Below are 19,209 nucleotides of genomic sequence, written 5' to 3'. Positions count from 1 at the left end.
AGGTTACAAATGAAGACTAGGTGGTACTAAGGAGGAACTAACGGGCCTATTAACGAATTGGAAGCCAGCATTTACGAAGGTCAGTGCGACAAGCCAGTGACAAATATGGGTGGGGGGCCTCAATTCCATACTCCACTACAGCATGCCGCAGCGCATGCGCTACCCAGGCTGGCCCTGAAAAAAAAGTTGTGGTGTGTGGCTTTTGTTGTTGTTGTTTTTGTGCAAATTCATTAAATAGTTTATATATTGCTTGGTTTTGTGTATTTTGCTGTTCAAATCCTCAATTGCTTAGGCCATGGACTCGATTTGGGGGGGGGGGGGGGGTCGTCCCCCCGTGCCCAGTAGTGATTCTGTGGGGGGTCCATAGGCTCCAGTAATGGTTACTTGAGGGTCCACAGATGTCAAACGGTTAAGAACCACTGTTACCAGACTGCTCTTGGTATTTACCATGGTATGTTTTAAGAGCACTAATGTTACTTCACCATTTGTCCTCAAAATACTTTTAGACCACAGAGAAATTCCTTTTCGCTCTTCCTGAAGGCTAGCCAGTGTGAGGCAGTCTGAGGTTAAGCAAAGAAGAGGGAGCTCGGGTGGCAGGCTTGCAAACGTTGGCTGCAGTTAGGAATCTAGAGGATAACTGATAAGATATTGACACAATCATGATCTCTGACTTTGCTTTAGCGCCACATTCTCAAAGGTTGGTTGATTGTAGGAATGTTCTCTGTGATTTACGGAGGTGATGACCCACAACCAGAAGTTCACTAGCAAGGAGGAAAAGCCCTTTAAGAGCAAGAATACACAACTTTTAATAAAAAAAAAAAAAGTCAACAGTTGTTGCAAGAAGTTCACTTGACAAATTCAAACTTTCTCTGTCCTGAGTAGAAAGTGCAATCCAGTTGGTATTACAACATACACTGGTTTAGGCAGTGACCTTTGCAAACTAACTGTGCTCTCTATCCATAGGAAGCACCAACTTTAGGACAGCCATTCGAGAGGTGAACAACCTACAAATGCGACTGGGCTGATGAGTGTGGTGCTATGCTAAGCCTAAGAGTTCTGTTAACCGTGGTTGCCAAAACATCAATGATAACGATTGACAGCAAAACTGATCATGCTACCTGTTTCACACTTTGTATCTGAAGCATAAATGTTCTTGGTCTGCTGGTTTTATTCTGCTGTGGAATTGGGTGGCTTTGGGCTGGTCCCAATTTAATAAATGCTCCTCTTTCCTCTTTGTATTCTCATATAGGAAGCAGCAAACACGATTGCAGAATGAGCTTGCTGAAGCTGCGAAAGAGCCCTTGCCCATTGAGCCGTAAGTGCTTGAATAGTTTTAGTTGGGCTTTGTATTTCACCTCCTCTCCTTTTTATTTTCTGTTCTCTTGCATTATTATAGCTTTCTTCTTTTCCTTCTCTCAAATGCATTTCCTACAAATTTGTAGAAGGCATTTAATGGCTCACAACTTTCATTGCACTTTAAGTATTGCCTGCATAACATACTGTGTGATTCAGTTCTGGTGCTTTCTACACAGCTTTAAAAATGGTTGTCTGCCCTCACTTGCTGCATTGGTTTTTGTCCAGCTCAAACACTAGAAAACAAACTTGCTGCACTTCTCAGATTGTCTGTTGCTCGCATTTTCTTTACCTAGTATTTCTACTGACAACCACCACCTACAAGTACTTTATTTTTTCTTGGTAGCAGTGAATGGTCTCCCCGCCAAATTTTCAGTTGTGAGACTAGGAAATTTGAACTTGCAACTTTGAAAGTGTGCTTTCTGTTTTATGAAGAAAGGGTTAGCAAATAATTTAAATTTTTTACTTCAACTGGTTTCAGATTAGTATTTGGTAATTGGAGAAAACATTTTCTAATGGCAGGGTGTATTTTGAGGTCTAAGCCGGTTTGCTATTGACTTCTTGTGGGCATTCTAAAAGCTTCACTAGGTATTCATTTCGCACATTGCTTACTATTGGCTTTATAACTCACGGCTGCTTGCTTTCTATTTGCTGGCTTTATTTGCTTTAGGCTGTCAAGTTTGAGTTTGTCTTTCCTGTTAGTATCCCTCGTTTAGTGCAGGTTTAACAGGCCTTTAAATTTTGTTCTTATCTTGTCGCATTTGCTGTGCATTTAAAGTCTGAGATCAAATGTCAGGCGCTGTCATCTCTGACTTCAAAGTGAGAGAATTTGTGACAATCCTGCTGAGTACCCATGTGAGACGAGAGGGTGTAGGTAATTTTTTTCTAGCGCATAACAAACCTGAACGGTGCTGATGTTTCAGAATTAGGAAAGTACAAATAAATCTTTGGTTTGTAATTAGTTTTGAAGTGTAGAGGACACAAATATTTGAATATCAAAACACATCTGTGCACTTGGTGATGAAATCTCCGTACAGTTTGTGAGTAGCAAAAGTATCTGTCGGTGTATATGTAATGGTCATTTCAATTGAAAATGTGTTGTCTTCAGTGGCAGTGCGCTACCACACCATGCATACTGCATTCTTCTCTATGCCCTTCCACTCTACGGCGCACCACGACATGCCACTCCACGCTCCACCACTTCATTCCACAACATTTACCCTACTACACTTCACTCAATCTAACCCTCTCCAATCTATCCCATCATGCCTCAATCTACTCACCCACTCACTATGGCGAGTTAGATTTTCATCAAGACAAAGCTAGACAAGCTATTTTTAGGGCCTACTGGCCCGTGCTAGCGAACTGAAAAATAAGATGCTCTCTTCACTCACAAAGTGAATGAGCAATTAAGATACCTTTAAATCTTGTTCTGTCACATTAGCTCTGCATTCAGGAAAAAGGTAAAACATGTTCTTACTCGGATTCCCCTGCAAACTTCAAATTTTGCTATTAAAAATATGACGTTGTCTTTGCATTTCTAAGTGGAGAAAGTTGTGGGATCACTGTGCGGCATACATTTCCTACCACCCAGTGTTTGCCCCAACTCTCCCGATTTTAGCATTTTTAATCACTTGTGTGGGTGGGCCAAGTACCCGCGACAGGGATGAGCCCAAAACATATTGTGGAGGCATCAAAATTACAAAAACAAAACAACCTGGTTTTGCAGCGGTGTCCCCTGCAACCTCAAATTTTAGCTAAAAAATCTAAATTTTCTTAAATTTCTGTCTGGGATCACCGCCCGGGCACAAATTTCCTGTAAGTTCTACAGCAACATAAGCGGACGTCATACCAAAATAATATATTGTTTTGACTTGAGAGTATAAAAAAAATAATCATTCTGTCTAATGTCGGAAATCCAGTCCCTCAAGGCTGAGAGAGTTGCACAGGATTCAGTAACAATCCTATACTTGTGAGGGTAGTGTTGTTGAAGATGCATCATGTTCCAGATCTAATTTCTGACACTGAGCAAAGTGATAAGAACATTTAGATTTAATGTACACTATTGGTTGTATTATCTGAAGAATGTACATTCAGGCATACCTTCAGGACAAGTTGGGCAGATAGTAGTGGTGTAGAGGTTTTGAGAGGGCAACTGATAGAAGCTCAAAATTAATTAAGGGTCCTATTCCCAAGGTGAGCATAGCCACACATTGGGAGGGATTGAATTTGTATATGGAAAGCCAGACGTTTTCTGAGTAATTGAAATGCAGGCGATATCTGAGTGCATAAAAAAAAAATTGCAGCACAAACGTAAATACTTAAGTAGAAGACAAACTATAATTTGTGCTGTCATGAAACCATGAGTAGACGGATCCTGACCATTACCTGTCAAACCACACTATCTCTGGACCTCTTCTAAGCAAAAGGGTTGTCTCCTGTAGAAGGTTTAATGGGTTGGGACCTCATTATTAATTATGTAAGATGGAAATTAACTAACTTCATCAGCATTTTATTACAGTTTATTAAACCAGAAAGTGCATTTTCTCGCTCTTGACTGTTGACTGTTTGCTATTGAGGCTACCTCATCAATTCCTGGCTATAACCACTGAGCTTCATTGTCACTTTGAAAGGCACTGGAAGTGTCACTGAGCAGCACTTCCAGAGTATTTTGGAAATCTGCAATAAATGCTGTCCATGTCCCACTGGTTTACACTGGTTTACACTCCAGCCCTACCTAGGCCCTGAAAGTCCCACTGCATTCATTGTTTGAAGCATATAGTGAGTTATATTCCAATGGCAAGGTAACGAGTTGGTTATCATAAAGTCTTTAAGTTGTTCATCCTTCTGCAGGGATGATGATGAGATAGAAGTTCTGGAACAGAACCCTGATCCCACAGTCGATACATCCCCCGTCCGAGCAGTCACCCGTACACCCAGGTAAGGAGGCAGGGTGGTGGGTGGTAGAGATTTTAGATTACTGGGGCGAGTAAATTCCCTCTTCAAGAACTGCTCATTTGCTGTTAAGGGTTCTCAGAAAACAAAAAAGTGCATTCACGTCCATTGAAGAGTAGTTCAGATGGGTGCCCCCTAGCGCTATACCAAAATTTTGGGTGGCAGATTGATATTTAATTGAACTTCGATTTAATGTGGCGTACGCATTTCAAACTTTAGAGTACACTTCTTGTACTGATTATTGCAAACACCAACTGCCTGAATGTATGCAGAAATATTCTGGCAGTGATCAATTAGTTGGTGATACTACTGTAATGATGAATTTTCAGAGAAATACATGAGACCATATATTTACCTCTATGCACCCCTCCTCCTTTCTAGTAAGAGACAGTCCCAGCCAAGCGGAGGCCTTCTGGATTCTTTCACTAATATTTTTGGGTAGGTTTCATCTTACCACCCTTCCTTACAGTTTTCTACTTCAAATTGTCCAACCATTTGGTAATGTTTTTCTCACTTGGTGCCTCTAATTCTCTTTGCTTGCTCTTTGCACCGTCTTGATGACTTTATAGCCTTTCAGTGTTTCTGCTTTGGGAGCATTGCTACTTCTTTTAACCTGCCGATGACAACGACTCAGTCTTTATGTTGTTGCTTTGTGTTTTCTCTGAGTGGGGAGGGGGTACTTCATGCAAGATTTGATGATCAGGCAGTGTAACTAGGTTAAGCTCAATAACCTTTTTGCTCCCTATGATTGATGTGGTTTAGGGAGGCGATATGGCAAGGCCTTCTGGTCTGCCTGTGGCAGAGCATGCCCTCACCAGATTGCATGCCACTTCCAAAGTAGTCTTGTTTCCAAGCGATCAGTGATTGCTTGGATGATTTCATACACCTGCCCAAAATGAAGACTCTCTTGGGCACTGCTATGCAAGATGGTAAAAAGTAGGCTGCCGTGAGCCACAGCGCAGGCAGTATGGATCAGCGATGAGCCCCATTCTGAAAAGTTGCAATGGCGGTATTTGCGTTTAAAGTGGATAAGACCCAGTCTGTAATTAGGGGAGAGGAGTGTCCGTGGACTGCAACAGAAGGTCCATGGTTTGTGTATCTGTCTGCGTTCCAAATTCCAAGCGTTTTAGGGAATAAGATGGGTGGGGATAGTTGCATTTAATTATGTAGGCATGTAATGAGTTTGCGTGGTGATTGGAGGTAAGTATGTATTCTAATGTTGAGAGGGTCGATAGGGAGGATGGAAAAGTATCATGTGCTGCCCGACAGGTGGCCCTCAATTGGTAGTACAGCAGCGAGTTGAGAAAGCTGCATGCCTGTGATGTGTCGACTAACTGTTATGAAGCGGTCATCGGCCTAGAGATATGAGAATGTTCTGAAATTATACGTAGTGGCTCGTGCTATGGCGCCTTTGTCCTGAAAGGGTGGGATTGTTGGAAGTGGGATAGAGGGAGAAATAAGATTGCTTGTCTAGCCCTATTCCTCAGGCCCCCTGTGAGAAGCCATGTCAGTATAACGTGTTCAATTATGTAAGTGTAGCACCTTGCACTAACCCGGGCGACCCGTATGTTGATTTTAGGGGTTTAGATAACCATAGAAGCCCTGAGTGGTAGCTGTGGAGAGCAGCCTTTGGTCTTAATCTATGAGCAGTGCAAAGCCGCTCAGTTTACCAGTGTCTAATCCTTCAATACATGCTAAATGAAAAAAGAACCACATAGTGTATTTATAAAAATAGATATTTATTACAATCGCCCAACCAGTTACGATATCTCCTACCCGGAAATACAATCACAATGCACACAATACTTTGGACACAGAACAGCAAGTAATACCAATACACAGTGTTTCCCATAATGAGACCATAACCTGTCAAAATGGTGTCATGGGAACCACGACCTAAGTCGAAACTGGACCCAGGAGATGTAGAAGAGTTGGGGACCCAAGGAACCGCCCCAGAAGTGTCTAGGAACCTTGCAGCAGTCATGTGCAAGAGGATGCACAACAGTGTACTTGCTGCCACTCAATGGGTATGTTGCGGTTGAAGTCTTGCCACAGGAGGATGGAAAGAGTCGGTTGGAACGAGTCTGTGTCACAGAGTCGGTAGCTCAGCACGAGCTACCATGACACTGAAGACGACAGTCCATCCATTCAACCAACCGCGCACAGCTCCGCTCCTTCGCACAAAAGGAAACTTTGTTTATCCATTTTGTTTATTTTTTATTGCAATTTAAATTCAGTACTTGATGCAATTCAAGTCTGTTGACAATCATATGTACAACGGAAAATGTATTCCCAACTTTTCAAATGTTGCAGTTTGCCATATAGGCCTTTCTTCATGCAGCACGACGGGTACATTTAAAAAATCCTTAATCCAATGCATTTCGGGCGGATCTTAGCCCTTCCTCAGGGATTAACTGCAAAAAAAATTAAAAACACAACGTTGCGTCGCGAATGCCAATGCCTCAATTCAACATGCATCCAAATGGTTACATGTTACTTCAAGCCCCTATTTAACGTTCTCCCTCTATTTACGTATCACTACATCAGAAGCAAAGAACTTTTCGCGCCCAGCGGCCCACTCTTCCAGATAAAACCGCCACTAAATTATTACCATCATTCTACAAACTGTCAAATGCTTTCTCCTTACTTGTATTAGCCAATCTTCACACCACATTTCTTTCTTTCCTTCCACCAGAACGAAAACCACCTACTCTCTGCCTCCACTTCTTTCACTAAGTCAATCTTTACTCCACCCCCTTCTTCCTCCAATCATTTGACGTCCTGTTTCTTTCGGACTACGCATCCCAGAATGCCTCCCCAAGCCTTGCTAGTACCTTCGATATCCCTATGTATGACACAAGGACCTCTGTTTTGAAGATCGTTTTTTTTTTTTATAAAAGACGTACGTTTGTGAACTTTGCAATGTATTTTCTGTGATGTAGTTACGTTATCACACAATGTGTTGAGTGTCACATTTAATGTGAGTGTAACAACTGAGGGAGGGCGGGATATTAGATACGTCAATGTTTATGCTCAGAAGCACAATGAGTACAGGAATATCGAAGGTACTAGCAAGGCGTGGGGCGGCATTCTGGGATGCGTAGTCCGAAAGAAACGGGACGTCAAATGATTGGAGGAAGAAGGGGGTGGAGTAAAGATTGACTTTGTGAAAGTAGTAAGAGGCAGAGAGTAGGTGGTTTTTGTTCTTGGGGAAAGAAAGAAAGACGTGGTGTGAAGATTGGCTAATATAAGCAAGGAGAAAGCATTTGACAGAGTTTGTAGAATGATGGTAATAATTCAGTGGCGGTTTTATCTGCAAGAGTGGGCCGCTGGGCGGGAAAAGTTCTTTGCTTCTGATGTAGTGATAGGTAATTAGAGGGAGAAGGTTAAATAGGGACTTGAGGTAACACATGTGTAACCATTTGGATGTATGTTAAATTGAGGCATTGGCCTTCATGATGCAACGTTGTTTTTTAAAAATGTTGCAGTTAATCCCTGAGGAAGGGCTAAAATACGTCCGAAATGCATTGAATTAAGGATGTTTTAAATGTACCCGTTGTGCTGCAGGAAGAAAGGCCTATATGGCAAACTGTAACATTTGAAAAGTTGGGAATACATTTTCCGTTCTACATATGATTGTCAACATAGACTTGAATTGCATCAAGTACTGAATTTAAATTGCAATAAAAAAAAGAAAAATGGATTAACAAAGTTACCTTTTGTGCGATGGAGCGGAGCTGTGCGTCTGATAAGGAGCGTGAGATCGCTCCACCTGGGATATTGATACCAAACATGGCCATGTTCGTTGCAGCCAGTTTAGAGATGGTCATCGCGTAATGACGCATGGCCTCTCTATATCGTAAAGGCTGATTCACTCACAAAGCCTGGAGAATGGACGCTGGGGTTTGTTGGGGTGGTCTGCTCATGCAGGGTCACCCTCACACTCTGAACGGTGCACCCCGTCTTTAGGACTGAAAGGCATGCTAGAGGGGTGACTTATAGGTTTAAAGTGCAGTGACGGTAGATATAAGGACACTGGGGGGGGTGGGGGGGAGGGAACCGCTGGTGTACCTAGGTCTTAGGTATCTTAGTACCACATACTAAGGACTTACTAGGGTACACCAGCAGCCCATTGGGAATGTACCAAGATACTCACCATAGCCAATTTAGGGAGGAAGCACAGTGACTGTGGTCCTGATTAGCAGGATCCCAGTCAGACTAGTCAGAAAACAGTAGAACACCAGCAAAAAGTAGGGATAACCAGATCCCCCATGTCCATCTGACACAGTCAACTGTATCGATCCCCATCCTGGAAGGCCTGTAGGGTAAATAAAGTGCAGTTCTTAAAGGCCATGGGGATGCCTCTATTGCCACATCAGGTTGGAATGGTGCCAGGTATATCTAGTAATGCAAGGATTGATATTGCTGCATATCTGGTGCTTCCAGCCTGCCCTGTGTGAGAGGGAGTATTAATAGCTTGTATGAGGCCGTCGTTGCTTACCCGTCCAAATTAGTGGCACAAGATTTGGACCAAATCGGTATTCTATCTAGCCAGTCGACCATGCAGCCGTAAATGGCTCTCCAAAGCTCCTCCTGGTCTCTACTGAGCCCTATATTTAGATATTTTACTGATTCTGTGGCCCATATCAAAGGGTACTCTGTTGGGAATGGTTGCATGCCATTTGTTGGGGGGGGGGGGGGGGGGGAATAATTGGGTGGAGGTCTTTAATCAGATTAAGTCTTGCACAGTAGAATTATTTCAGATGGTATGTGCTTCACACTGGTACTTCCATCTTGTCAGTTTTGGCCAGAAGCGGTTGTGTGTACCCTATAAAATTGTCTCGACTGTTCGATGATATTAAGAAGTCTGATGCTTCTACCTTGCACCTTGCCGCCCTCACCCATTTGATGTACCTTTTTTAAATCCTCAGGCGACGTTCCTCATCTTCCTACCCTTTGCAGACTGAGTGTGCAGACAGCCCAACTGGGACCATCAGAGAGGTGCGCCTGCCAAACACAGCCCTTTTTGTCTTTGTAAGTATTACATTTTCTTTCTTGATCAAAGTTTTCGTGCAAATATGTGGGTTTCAAATCATTCTCCTGAATTTAGTGAAGGTCTGTGATGAGCAGTAAAAGGGCTGACTGCCAGTGGGTTCCGCTCTGTCATGCTCCCAGCAGCTATACTTTTATCCCATCATAAATAGCTTTGTTGTGCTTGGGTGCAAAGGTTGCTGAAAACCAGCGATGCTTTCAGGTCTTATCCTCTGAAGTGTGCGAGGTGCTAAGACTCTGAACTTGCATCCAACAATGCCTGTGTATAAGGAGATTGTGGTGGGTGCGGATCGGCTGGACATGATCACTAATTGTACATCTGAGACCTCAGTTACAGGAGAACCTTGTGTGGAGGGAGGCAGTGTTTTGCAAACCTGTGGGTTTGAGTTGCAGCGGTCTATTGTGAAGTACTCTGCTGGGTATTTAAATGTTTTTGCCAAAGAAGCATTTTGTTTGGGTTTTTAAAAACTGGCCCCTTTCTGTCAAGTGGGACTACCATATTTGTGCATATAGATTTTAGGAGCTTTTCAGTTTGAATGCAAAAGTTAACAGTTCTTTTTTTGTTTCTGTACTTGTCATCCAGTTCTGATTTTTATGCAGCATGAGATTCTCAAAGGTTCAGGTACCCACTCACTAGTGATTACCTTGGTGATGAAATCCGGGTTGAGTATTTGAACCTGAAAATAGGGTCCCATTTATTCTGCTTCCAGCCATTGCTTTGTTGAGCACAAGCCTAAGCAAATAATGGGCATTCTTGGTTACAATCCAAACACTGCTCATTTCATGTCAGTTTATCTTCAGTAGATTGGTCTACCATTCAGCAAAAGTCTGAGCTATTCTACTTAAGGATAGCGCTATGTAACTTTGTTTTCCAGTGAGCTAAATCGGCCATTTTATATATTTTTTTTCTTAGCCACACTGTTTCCTTGCGTTTTGATGTGCGTCTTGTAGCATACCCATATATCTTCAGTATAGTATACATTTACAAGCTCCTTGCCAGTTTCATTGTGAAAGCCTGTCTTTGCGGCATGCTGCTACTTTGGTAGTGTATGATGCACTTTTTCAGATGATGCAGATAAAAGTGTGCTTTTTCTGTAGGATGCTCATGATGGAGAGGTGAATGCTGTTCGTTTCAGCCCTAGCTCCCGACTACTTGCCACGGGAGGGATGGATCGGAGGGTGAAACTCTGGGAAGTGGTTCGAGGTAAGCAGCTGCTCAGGAGACGCATCTTGGAAATGGGGTTTTGAGTTACTTTGACGATTTGATCGTAGGAGATTTGAGGTCACTGGGACCTGTTTACTGTGTCAGAGGAACTGGTGTTGATAATCTGGCTGGTATAGTCAAATGTAGCTTTAAATGCATTTGGTTGGATTTTGCCTTGTTTTGTGCATCTGGGTTACTTTGATCTTCTTTACAAAGGGGGGGGGGGGAGTGATGGGGGTTGTTACTTCTGTGCCTTTAAGAGGCAGCATCATTTGCTCTTCAGTCGTTGGGGACATTCATGAATTTTATTAACCTGGTTGTGTGATAGTTCAGCTATATAGCCACTTCTTTGCGTTGCAGTCCCTTGTTTGCCTAATTTAAAATATCTGGATGTTGGATGTATCTTCAGTCTCACTGAAGTTCTGAATACCTCAAGAGTATTAAGTACCTCCTGGAGAAGTGGAGGGCCATTTGGTTGTTCAGTTTGTGTTTCGCTTTGCACCTTTGTTGGCAACACGAAATATAATTTTATTGTGGTTTAAGTGTACCGTGGAACCCATGCCTGGTTGTTCTGATACTCCCTCAAGTAGAATGTTGTATAGGTGGTTGACCTGTTATACATTGCCCACAAAAGCAATAGATGTGGCAGCGACAGTTTTTCTGGAACAGCTCCTCAAGGTGTCAAAATGACATAACATGTACTTGGATTGGTTTAACATCTTTGAGTGTTTTGCCAATAGCATGCACCCAAAAGTTTACATTGCTACTCCAGGGCTCGAAAAATCCGCTCTCATTTGCGAGGCAGATTCAATTCGGTCCAGCTATTTTTAGGTCTTACTCTCCCTTTCTGGCGAGTAGGAAGACGAACTGACTTTTGACCTCTGTCTCCGAAAGCAGAGGATATGTGACAAGAAAGCAAGATTTAAAGGCATTTTTATTGCTCACAAAGCAAATGAGCCATAAAAATGCCTTAATCTTGTTAACTTGTCACATTTGCTACCCTTCCAGAAACTGAGGTCAAGTGCATTTCAGGCAGGTAGAGTAAACTTTTTTAGGTTACTAGACCTGCAGGTCTAGTAAGAATTGAATGATTTTTCAAGCCCTGTAGTCTTTGGTTTACTTAACTTTTAATGTGAAACATTTAACTCCCAAATGCTCTGGCATAGTCATGCCTATTTTGTCTTGTCTTTGTAAGGGTGTTTTTCTTAAGAACTCAATGATAGGGATTGTTTAGGCTCCTCAGCTATGTTCCTCCTCGTAAAATTTATATTTTGCATAATTCAGCAGTAGAAAGGCCAGCCCTTTTTGTGGTTTTCTGTTTGAATCTTTACTGAACATATAGCTTCTGCAGGAAGGTGTTTGAATGCATTTACCAACTTGCTGATCATTGTCCCTGCTTCTAATGGCTGGACCAGTGACCAGCGGGCGTGTATCTCTGAAAGCACCTTCCTACCATAGGATGTACACAGCACTTGCAGAAAAATGTAGAGCTAGTGGCCTATTAAATACACCTGCACACCCCCACCCCCTCGGCGTTCTTGCAACCCTCCCATACACACTCGATGCAAAATTCACCTTAACCAATATTTGTTTTGCCTCTTCCAGTCCACTACATCTTGTACTACCTGCAATCCTGTTTGTTTCCACTGAGACTGTATTCCATGTTCCTTCCTCCCGAAATGTCAAAATTCACCAACAGCCGTTCATGGTCATTCTGTCTTTACCTGCTAACACATTCTCAATGTTTGGAGTATTGATCTTAACTTAAAATTCTACTTGAACGGCCTCACCACTCTGCCCTCACTCCACAGAACAAAATCCTTCTTAACCACACTCACAATTTACCAGCCTCATCACCCATGTCTCTTGTCCACTTTCTTGTTAAGACACCAGCTAGTTTGCCTTTTTGTCATCCACTACAACGGAGCTTAAAGTAGCCTTTGCACCTTAAAAAAACAAAAAAGTAGGCCTGGCTATTGTCACTTGAACTGTTTTAATTGAGTAATAAGCAGGTATACTTCTGAAATCTTCACCCATGCAACATTCTGCTGAAACTATATAAATGGCTAGTTATGTCAGCTTGCCATTCCTTTGGTTTCACTGGGGCAAAGGTTTGTTCAGCTTTGAAAGTCCTTTAGTACCCAAATCCATGAAAAGAACCTTCTTTGCATATGGCACACTTTTGTTGCATTAACCAAAACTAATCAAACTAGCATTCAAAGTATGAAAAGGGACTAAAAGACCTCCAAACCAAGCTACAGTTCCGCTCAGTTGCTAGACGTGCGATATATAAATACAGCTAACATTATGAAAAAGTTCACTTAGAAAAGGCCTCTGGAGGCACTTAAGCAAAAAGGCAAACTGGTAACCATGGGCGGTTGTCACAAATATCCTGAATACAAGTTTGAGTGTGCATTTAAATGTTCCAGTTATCAATGCCTCAGTTGAGAGAAAGCTGGTTGTATCTTTAGCTAGTACATATAGTTAAAACCAATGTTTGTACTTTCGTTAGAATTTATCCCTTGCCTAACTCTTACCTTTCTTTCTCCGCAGACAAATGTGAAATGAGAGGTGCCCTTACTGGCAGCAACGCTGGCATCACAAGCATAGAGTTCGATAGTTCGGTATGTGTTGTTATCTGCATGGTCCTGGTTTGACAGTTCTGTATGTTGATTTGCACAATGTTTCTGTTTCATTGCTGTACTTGTTCCCTCCTTTGTTCAAGCCCTGTTCTTTTCCATCCTCTCTATCCTACCTCGACGCTACACACAAATCCAACTGGCAATGAACAGACCAGGACAGGTGTAGGAAGCAGACTGTATATGATATACCATTAAGTGGTTGTATCATGCACAGAGTCCAAAGATTCCCCCAGAAGTGTACAGGGATCAATGCAAACCCAAAGTGCTCTATTTGTGGTAGTGTGGGCAAGCAGCCTTAAGCTTAACATGGAGTGCAAGACATTTGTTGTACACTCCTTCACCAATAAATGATACAACTCAAAACGGAGATCCACACCAATGTTATTAAATAAGCCTTGCTCAGGATTTATTTTAAGACCAAGACCAAGATCTTTGTAAAAAGGCAAGTATGTTTTTAAATGGAAATTCTTTTCATTTTTAAAAGTGGACACTGAGCAATATTCAGTCTTTGTAATGTTAAGCTATTGAGGAAAATAATGCGATTTTACAGGTAAGTAACCAACTTACAAATCCAGTCTTCAGGTTGCAGGGCCAGCAGAGGGCTGAGTTCAGGTAAGCACAGACCCTGCTCCACCAGTGGCACAAAGGTGGCTGGGTGTAGAGGTCCAATTTGAAGATCATGCCAAATCTTACCCAATTGAGACTGGTGGTGCTTGAAGAGACACTGCTAGCAGGTAAGTAAATCTGTTGCAGGGAGTCATGCTACAAAGTTTTTAAAACCGGCTGTAGGCGACAAACTGGAGGCTGCATGAAGGAATCCTGCGACAGCAGAGGTAAATCGGGATGCTGTAGGTCGTAGGGACACAGTCGAGCTCCTCAAGGCCCAGGGGCTTCGGGTGTAGGGGTTTCCTTTTGACATCTGGTTTCTCTTACCAATGCCGGTTTTTGTCTGTGAGAAGCCTTCAAATTCACACTGCAGGTGTTGTCTGGGAGTCCAGGTGGGTTCAGCCAATGCCGGACTTGGACTGGGGATTGCTGGGGATCCATTTCTGGATCGGTAGACCACCTGGGCACAGGCTGGAGGAGTCTGGTGCAGAGTGGGATCACAGATCTGGGGTGCACCAGATTCCTTGGAGGTGCTTTCTTGTGTATAGAGCCGCTGTTCTCTGGAGTTATGGTCGTCTACAAAGGCAGGCAGTCCTCTCAGGAGTTGTGGAGGTTGCTGACTGCAGAACAGGTGTCGTTTCTGGGCAGGATCTTCGAGGACTGCAGACAGGCCGGTAGGATTGAGGCCAAGTCCGCGAGTGTCGACCGTCTTCTCTCCACGACATCTTCTCCGTCTTTGCCAGCAGGAACTAGTTTCAGGGTCTGGGGGAGCCACCTAAATACTAGGGCACTTTACCTGAAGTGTATACACCCTCAATTACGCCACCCTCCAGAGGTAGGTGGGTATACTCCTAGCCCTGATTGGAGGAGTCCCGCCATCTTCAAGTGGGTGGGGACTGAAAGGTGATTTGCCTCGCCTCCTACACCTTAGGGGTGGAGTTGTCACAGGAGAGCACACCTATTCTTTTCCAAATTTTCCAACAGACTTTCCCCACCCAGAGTGGGGGGGTCTAAACCGGGGGATGCCATCTGCTAGCAGCGAAATCTGGGGTTCCCATCACAAAGGTGGCAGGCCTTTGAAGCTTCCCACTCAAGCACTGTGCCCATCCTGGGGGCCCAGGATGTGCTTTGTTTCTGGTCCCATAGAGCTGGGGCTAGTCTGTGACCACTTCAGGGTTGGTAGGTTTTCAGGTGGCGCCTCTGAGGTGCCTTCTGGGTACATGGTACAATAAATCCCACATTGGCATCCGTGTGGGTTCATTGAAAGGAGTGATTTTGTACCAAACACACTTGGATACAGAAGATCCAACATGGTGCCGGGGAACTTGAGTTGTCCAGTTTCCGGCCCATGTACTCTCTATGGCTTACCTGGCACTTACAGTGTATAAGAATGTACTTAGATTTTGTTAGGGCACATTTGCTCATGCAGATATGCTCTTCCCAGTAGTATAGTGCGTCATGCCTTAGGGCTGTAAGGCCTGCTAGAAGGGTGACTTGCCTGCGTCTTAGGCAATGGTAGTTGGCATGGCACACAGGCAGTGTGCCAAGTCGACTTAGTCTGCACCAGGGCATGCATTCTGCAGTGGCAGTCGGCATGGCCTAGGTGAGGGGTCCCTAGTGAACCTTCAGTCCCAATGCCATAGATAACATTTACTATGGACTTATAGGGGCCTGAAGGACCAATTGTGGTACAGTTTTAGGGACAAAACAATGGTACTGGGAGCCTGATTGGTAGTGACCCTTTACTCTACAGTCCAAGTTGCATCACAAGCCAGGCAAACAGTTGGGGGGTGGAGGGGGTAGTGCCAAAGACACCCAGCTTCCCACATTCTTGTTAGTTGAATGTTTTTTGTATGGCTTGACTGAAATTTGGTTGTGCAATCCAGTTCAAGTAGTTACCTTTTAGTTGTAGCAGAGGAGTGCTGTTTGATTTTTAGTTGCAGAAAAGGTGTACGATTTATAGTGTTTTAAATCTCATTTTACCAAAATTTCGTATCTGAATATCAATTTGGGAAAACACTGTAAAGTTACTTATTTGTGGGTAAGTAAATAATGGCTATAATTGACTCCACATTTGCAATACCCTGAAAAGCTGTCTCTAAGATAAGTAGATGTGAGTTTAACACATCTTTACTTGCCTATATACCCTCACATACTTTAACCCTCACGATATATGTTTTGGTAATGATTTTGTTGTGCTTGATATTCTAACACTATATTTTTTCCCTCTTTGGAGAGGGCAGAAATAAGGTTTGTGTGTTAAAAGGCATCTAGTTCTAGCCATGATGGGCAAGCTTATCAAGTGTACACTGTGGTTTGTCCCCCAAACACCTCACACATGAGCTTACGCAATCAAGTTTGATTTGCTGTGATGTACAGTGAGTGGACTGTCCAGATTATTGAACATAAACTTTTTTTAATTTATTCAATTCTGTTCTTGCCTATTTAGGGACATCATCTCCTTGCGGCATCTAATGATTTTGCAAGCAGAATTTGGACTGTGGAGGATCTTCGACTCCGGGTAAGTTCTTCCGTTTTTAAAATGCCATTTAAACCTGTTGTCACCTCTCAATGTAGAAGTTTTTTTTCTCCTCCTTGTGTGGTCCATGATGAGCTGTAAAAGGTCTGACCACCAGTAGAGCCTGTCCCGTACTCTCCCAGCAAACCCCTCTCTTCTATGATCAAGCTCCAGGTGTGCTGTGATTCAGTGAAGGGGCTGCTGACACATGGTGATGCGTTTAGCTCGTTATTCCCAAAGTTTGGTGTGACGAGTTCTTGATTCAGTGTCCAACAGAGTACACACAGAAGGAGATTTGGGAGAGGCTTTACTAAATGGTGCATGATCAGAAGTTTTCAATCTGAGACCTTTTAGGCTTAGTTTCTACCAAATAGTATCATTTTAGATTCTGTAATGTGCAGATTCTGATGGAGTGCATAGTTTCAGGTTCATGAGATGCAGTGCTGCACATGTACTTGTATGTTTGACATCATGTCACTTTAAAACATATAACTTGTCCCTTTCCACCCTCCTGTAGCACACCCTGACTGGCCACAGTGGAAAAGTTTTGTCTGCCAAATTCCTTTTGGACAACACTCATATTGTGTCTGGAAGTCATGATCGAACACTCAAGCTGTGGGACCTACGGAGCAAAGTGTGTGAGTGCTCCCCATCTGAATCCCCTTTTTTTTTTAAGGCTTCTAATTCTCAATTGCATTCAAATTGCAAAATCGCATCCTTTTACAGTTTCATGTAAATGTTTGAGTAATTGGATTTTGCTGCGGCCTCTACATCTGGTATTTGAACTTTAAACTTATTGGTTTTTTTTTTATTTTATTTTTTGTTATACTTTTTTAGCAATGAGCCAAATCAGATCTCTTTTTTTTTGTCTAGCGAATTGTGTTATTCACCAGACCAGACTTCTGTCACCTCGTAACTTGTAAAACCATTAACTGGTCTCCCTTCTCTACCCTCTGGTTTTGTAATTATACTTTTTCATTAGTGAACTCCAGCCAAAATGTCATTGTATTGTAATTTCATTTATATCTCGCTATCTACCCCCGATGAGGCGTCAAAGCAGTTTTTTAGCGAGTAGCACTGCCCTCCGGAACCCATAAAGGATTAGTGGTGAGTTAATCTAGTGAACCATAAAAGTAATTTGAGTGGTGGATATGTTAGTCAGTTATTTGGATTGAGAAGCATAGTGGAGGGATAGAAGAGGGGAAAAGGTTTGGATTTATATAGCGCCTGCTACTCCTGAGGTGTTGAAGCTCTCTTTCGGCATGTAGCACACTACTCCAGAACCAATAAAGGATAAGTGGTGAGTTAGTATAGTGAAATAGGAAAGGCATTTGAGTTGTTGATATGTTCGTTATTTGGATAGAGAAGGGTTTAGATTTTATTTATTTTTTTGGGGTGTTTATAGCTTTAGGGGGTTTGGGACGAGTAAAGGGGAGGTGGAGGGGAGTTTGTATATGGAAATACGAAATTAATTTGAGTGTTGGACATGTTCTGTTTATGGGATTGAGAGGGAATAGTGGAGGGATAGAAGAGGGAAGGGGCTAGAATTGTATTTTAATTCGTAGGGACCGGTTTGGGGATGAGAAAGGGAGGGGGAAGAGTTGGATGTATGGGTTTAGAAAGGCTTGTTTGGGAGATCTGAATAGTTCAAGAGGTATGAGATGATGCTAGCAGGGGTAGAGGAGGGAAAAATCTAGAAAGGCTAATTTTGGGGGCCATAGTGGTTTGTGGTTTAGGATGAATGAGCGAGTGGAGGATATATTGATAGAGGTTTAGGGTGAGAAATGGGGTAGTGCTTTGCAAAGAGTAGTAGAATAAGGTTTGAAATTAGCCAGAGAGTTGAGATAGAGGATAAATAGAGGGCTGTATAGGGTGAGAAAGGGTAGTGCATGGTCAAAGTCAACTTTATTCGGTTTATTAAAACCATCAAAGTACAAAACCATTCAAAACGACATGCATTAGGTCCCTGAATGTTGACTCATTCGATTTTCCCCCTACTTATAACGGAGTGACAGACATCAACAAGTTTTAACAAAAGACATTAAAAACAGTTATTACACTTCATGCAATCTTCCTCTGTTCAGTCATTATCAACAATGAATTGAAATACATTTCGCTAGATTGCACAAAAACTTCATGCGACTAAATAAACACCCCAACAATCCATGGCGGGGGGGGAATAAAAATACAGCACTCCAACCCAAAATAATTAGTCCTGGGAATTAATAAATGAGAAAATGTAGCCCATCTTGTTCTTATCCAATGTCATATGAGGAGATCGTTAAAAATCAACAACTAAATAGCATGATTTAAAACAGAGTCTACAGTGTGGTTCAATGGTAACCTATTCCTATGCCTGATTACTCCTGTTAGAAAACTTGCTACCCCAAAACACACCACAGGTGACGCTAGCATTAGCAGATATGCCAGCGCTGGGCTAACTTGTTCAAAGTTACAGCCTCTGAGTATAGGAATAATTAATTTCCTGCGTAATGAATTGTAATAAGCACAGACAAATATTAAATGGAGGGTGTTCTGAAAATTCTATTTTGAATAACTTTGGCGCCGGCTGACGAATCCTCGCGAAATTTTCAAAACTAATGGGGCGCTCCGTTCAGCTCCTACCCTGAAAGTCTCGGGGTGATTCGTCAAGCGGGGGCCGAGAAAAAAGGGGGGTCCCAAAACGCGTTTTCCCCATGCATTTTCCCATAGGACCTTTAGTCGAAGGTACAGCCCGAACGGCTGAACAGAATTACTTGAAATTTGGCAGAGAGGTAGTCCTAAGGTCAGGCATGTGCCTTTTGGATATATGGTGTCAATCTGTTCAGTAGTTCCTGAGAGAATTGCAGTTAAAAGTACATAAATATCTATGTGCGCGC

General features: G+C 42.8%; 1 protein-coding gene and 2 non-coding genes across 5 annotated transcripts in view; all 3 read left to right on the top strand.

Annotated features, from left to right (window-relative positions):
* ATG16L1 (autophagy related 16 like 1) overlaps positions 1-19,209 on the top strand; it is a 71,651-nt gene that overhangs the window by 26,054 nt on the left and 26,388 nt on the right. Inside the window, exons 6-13 of one of the 3 annotated variants that reach the window (XM_085634681.1) lie at positions 1,250-1,315; positions 4,207-4,293; positions 4,690-4,746; positions 9,240-9,342; positions 10,459-10,564; positions 13,118-13,188; positions 16,262-16,333; positions 16,848-16,968. In XM_085634681.1, the coding sequence (XP_085490807.1) occupies positions 1,250-1,315; positions 4,207-4,293; positions 4,690-4,746; positions 9,240-9,342; positions 10,459-10,564; positions 13,118-13,188; positions 16,262-16,333; positions 16,848-16,968 (683 nt within the window). The remainder of the gene's footprint in view (positions 1-1,249; positions 1,316-4,206; positions 4,294-4,689; positions 4,747-9,239; positions 9,343-10,458; positions 10,565-13,117; positions 13,189-16,261; positions 16,334-16,847; positions 16,969-19,209) is intronic. The other 2 variants (XM_085634682.1, XM_085634683.1) reach the window with 2 other exon arrangements.
* LOC146785546 (small Cajal body-specific RNA 6) lies at positions 9,423-9,687 on the top strand. The gene has a single exon (XR_014971460.1).
* On the top strand, positions 16,414-16,678 carry LOC146785545 (small Cajal body-specific RNA 6). Its single transcript, XR_014971461.1, has one exon.

The sequence above is a fragment of the Triturus cristatus genome, chromosome 11 (genome assembly GCF_964204655.1).
Source record: "Triturus cristatus chromosome 11, aTriCri1.1, whole genome shotgun sequence".
Classification (NCBI taxonomy): Eukaryota; Metazoa; Chordata; class Amphibia; order Caudata; family Salamandridae; genus Triturus; species Triturus cristatus.
This window is presented reverse-complemented; position numbering and strand designations above follow the sequence as displayed.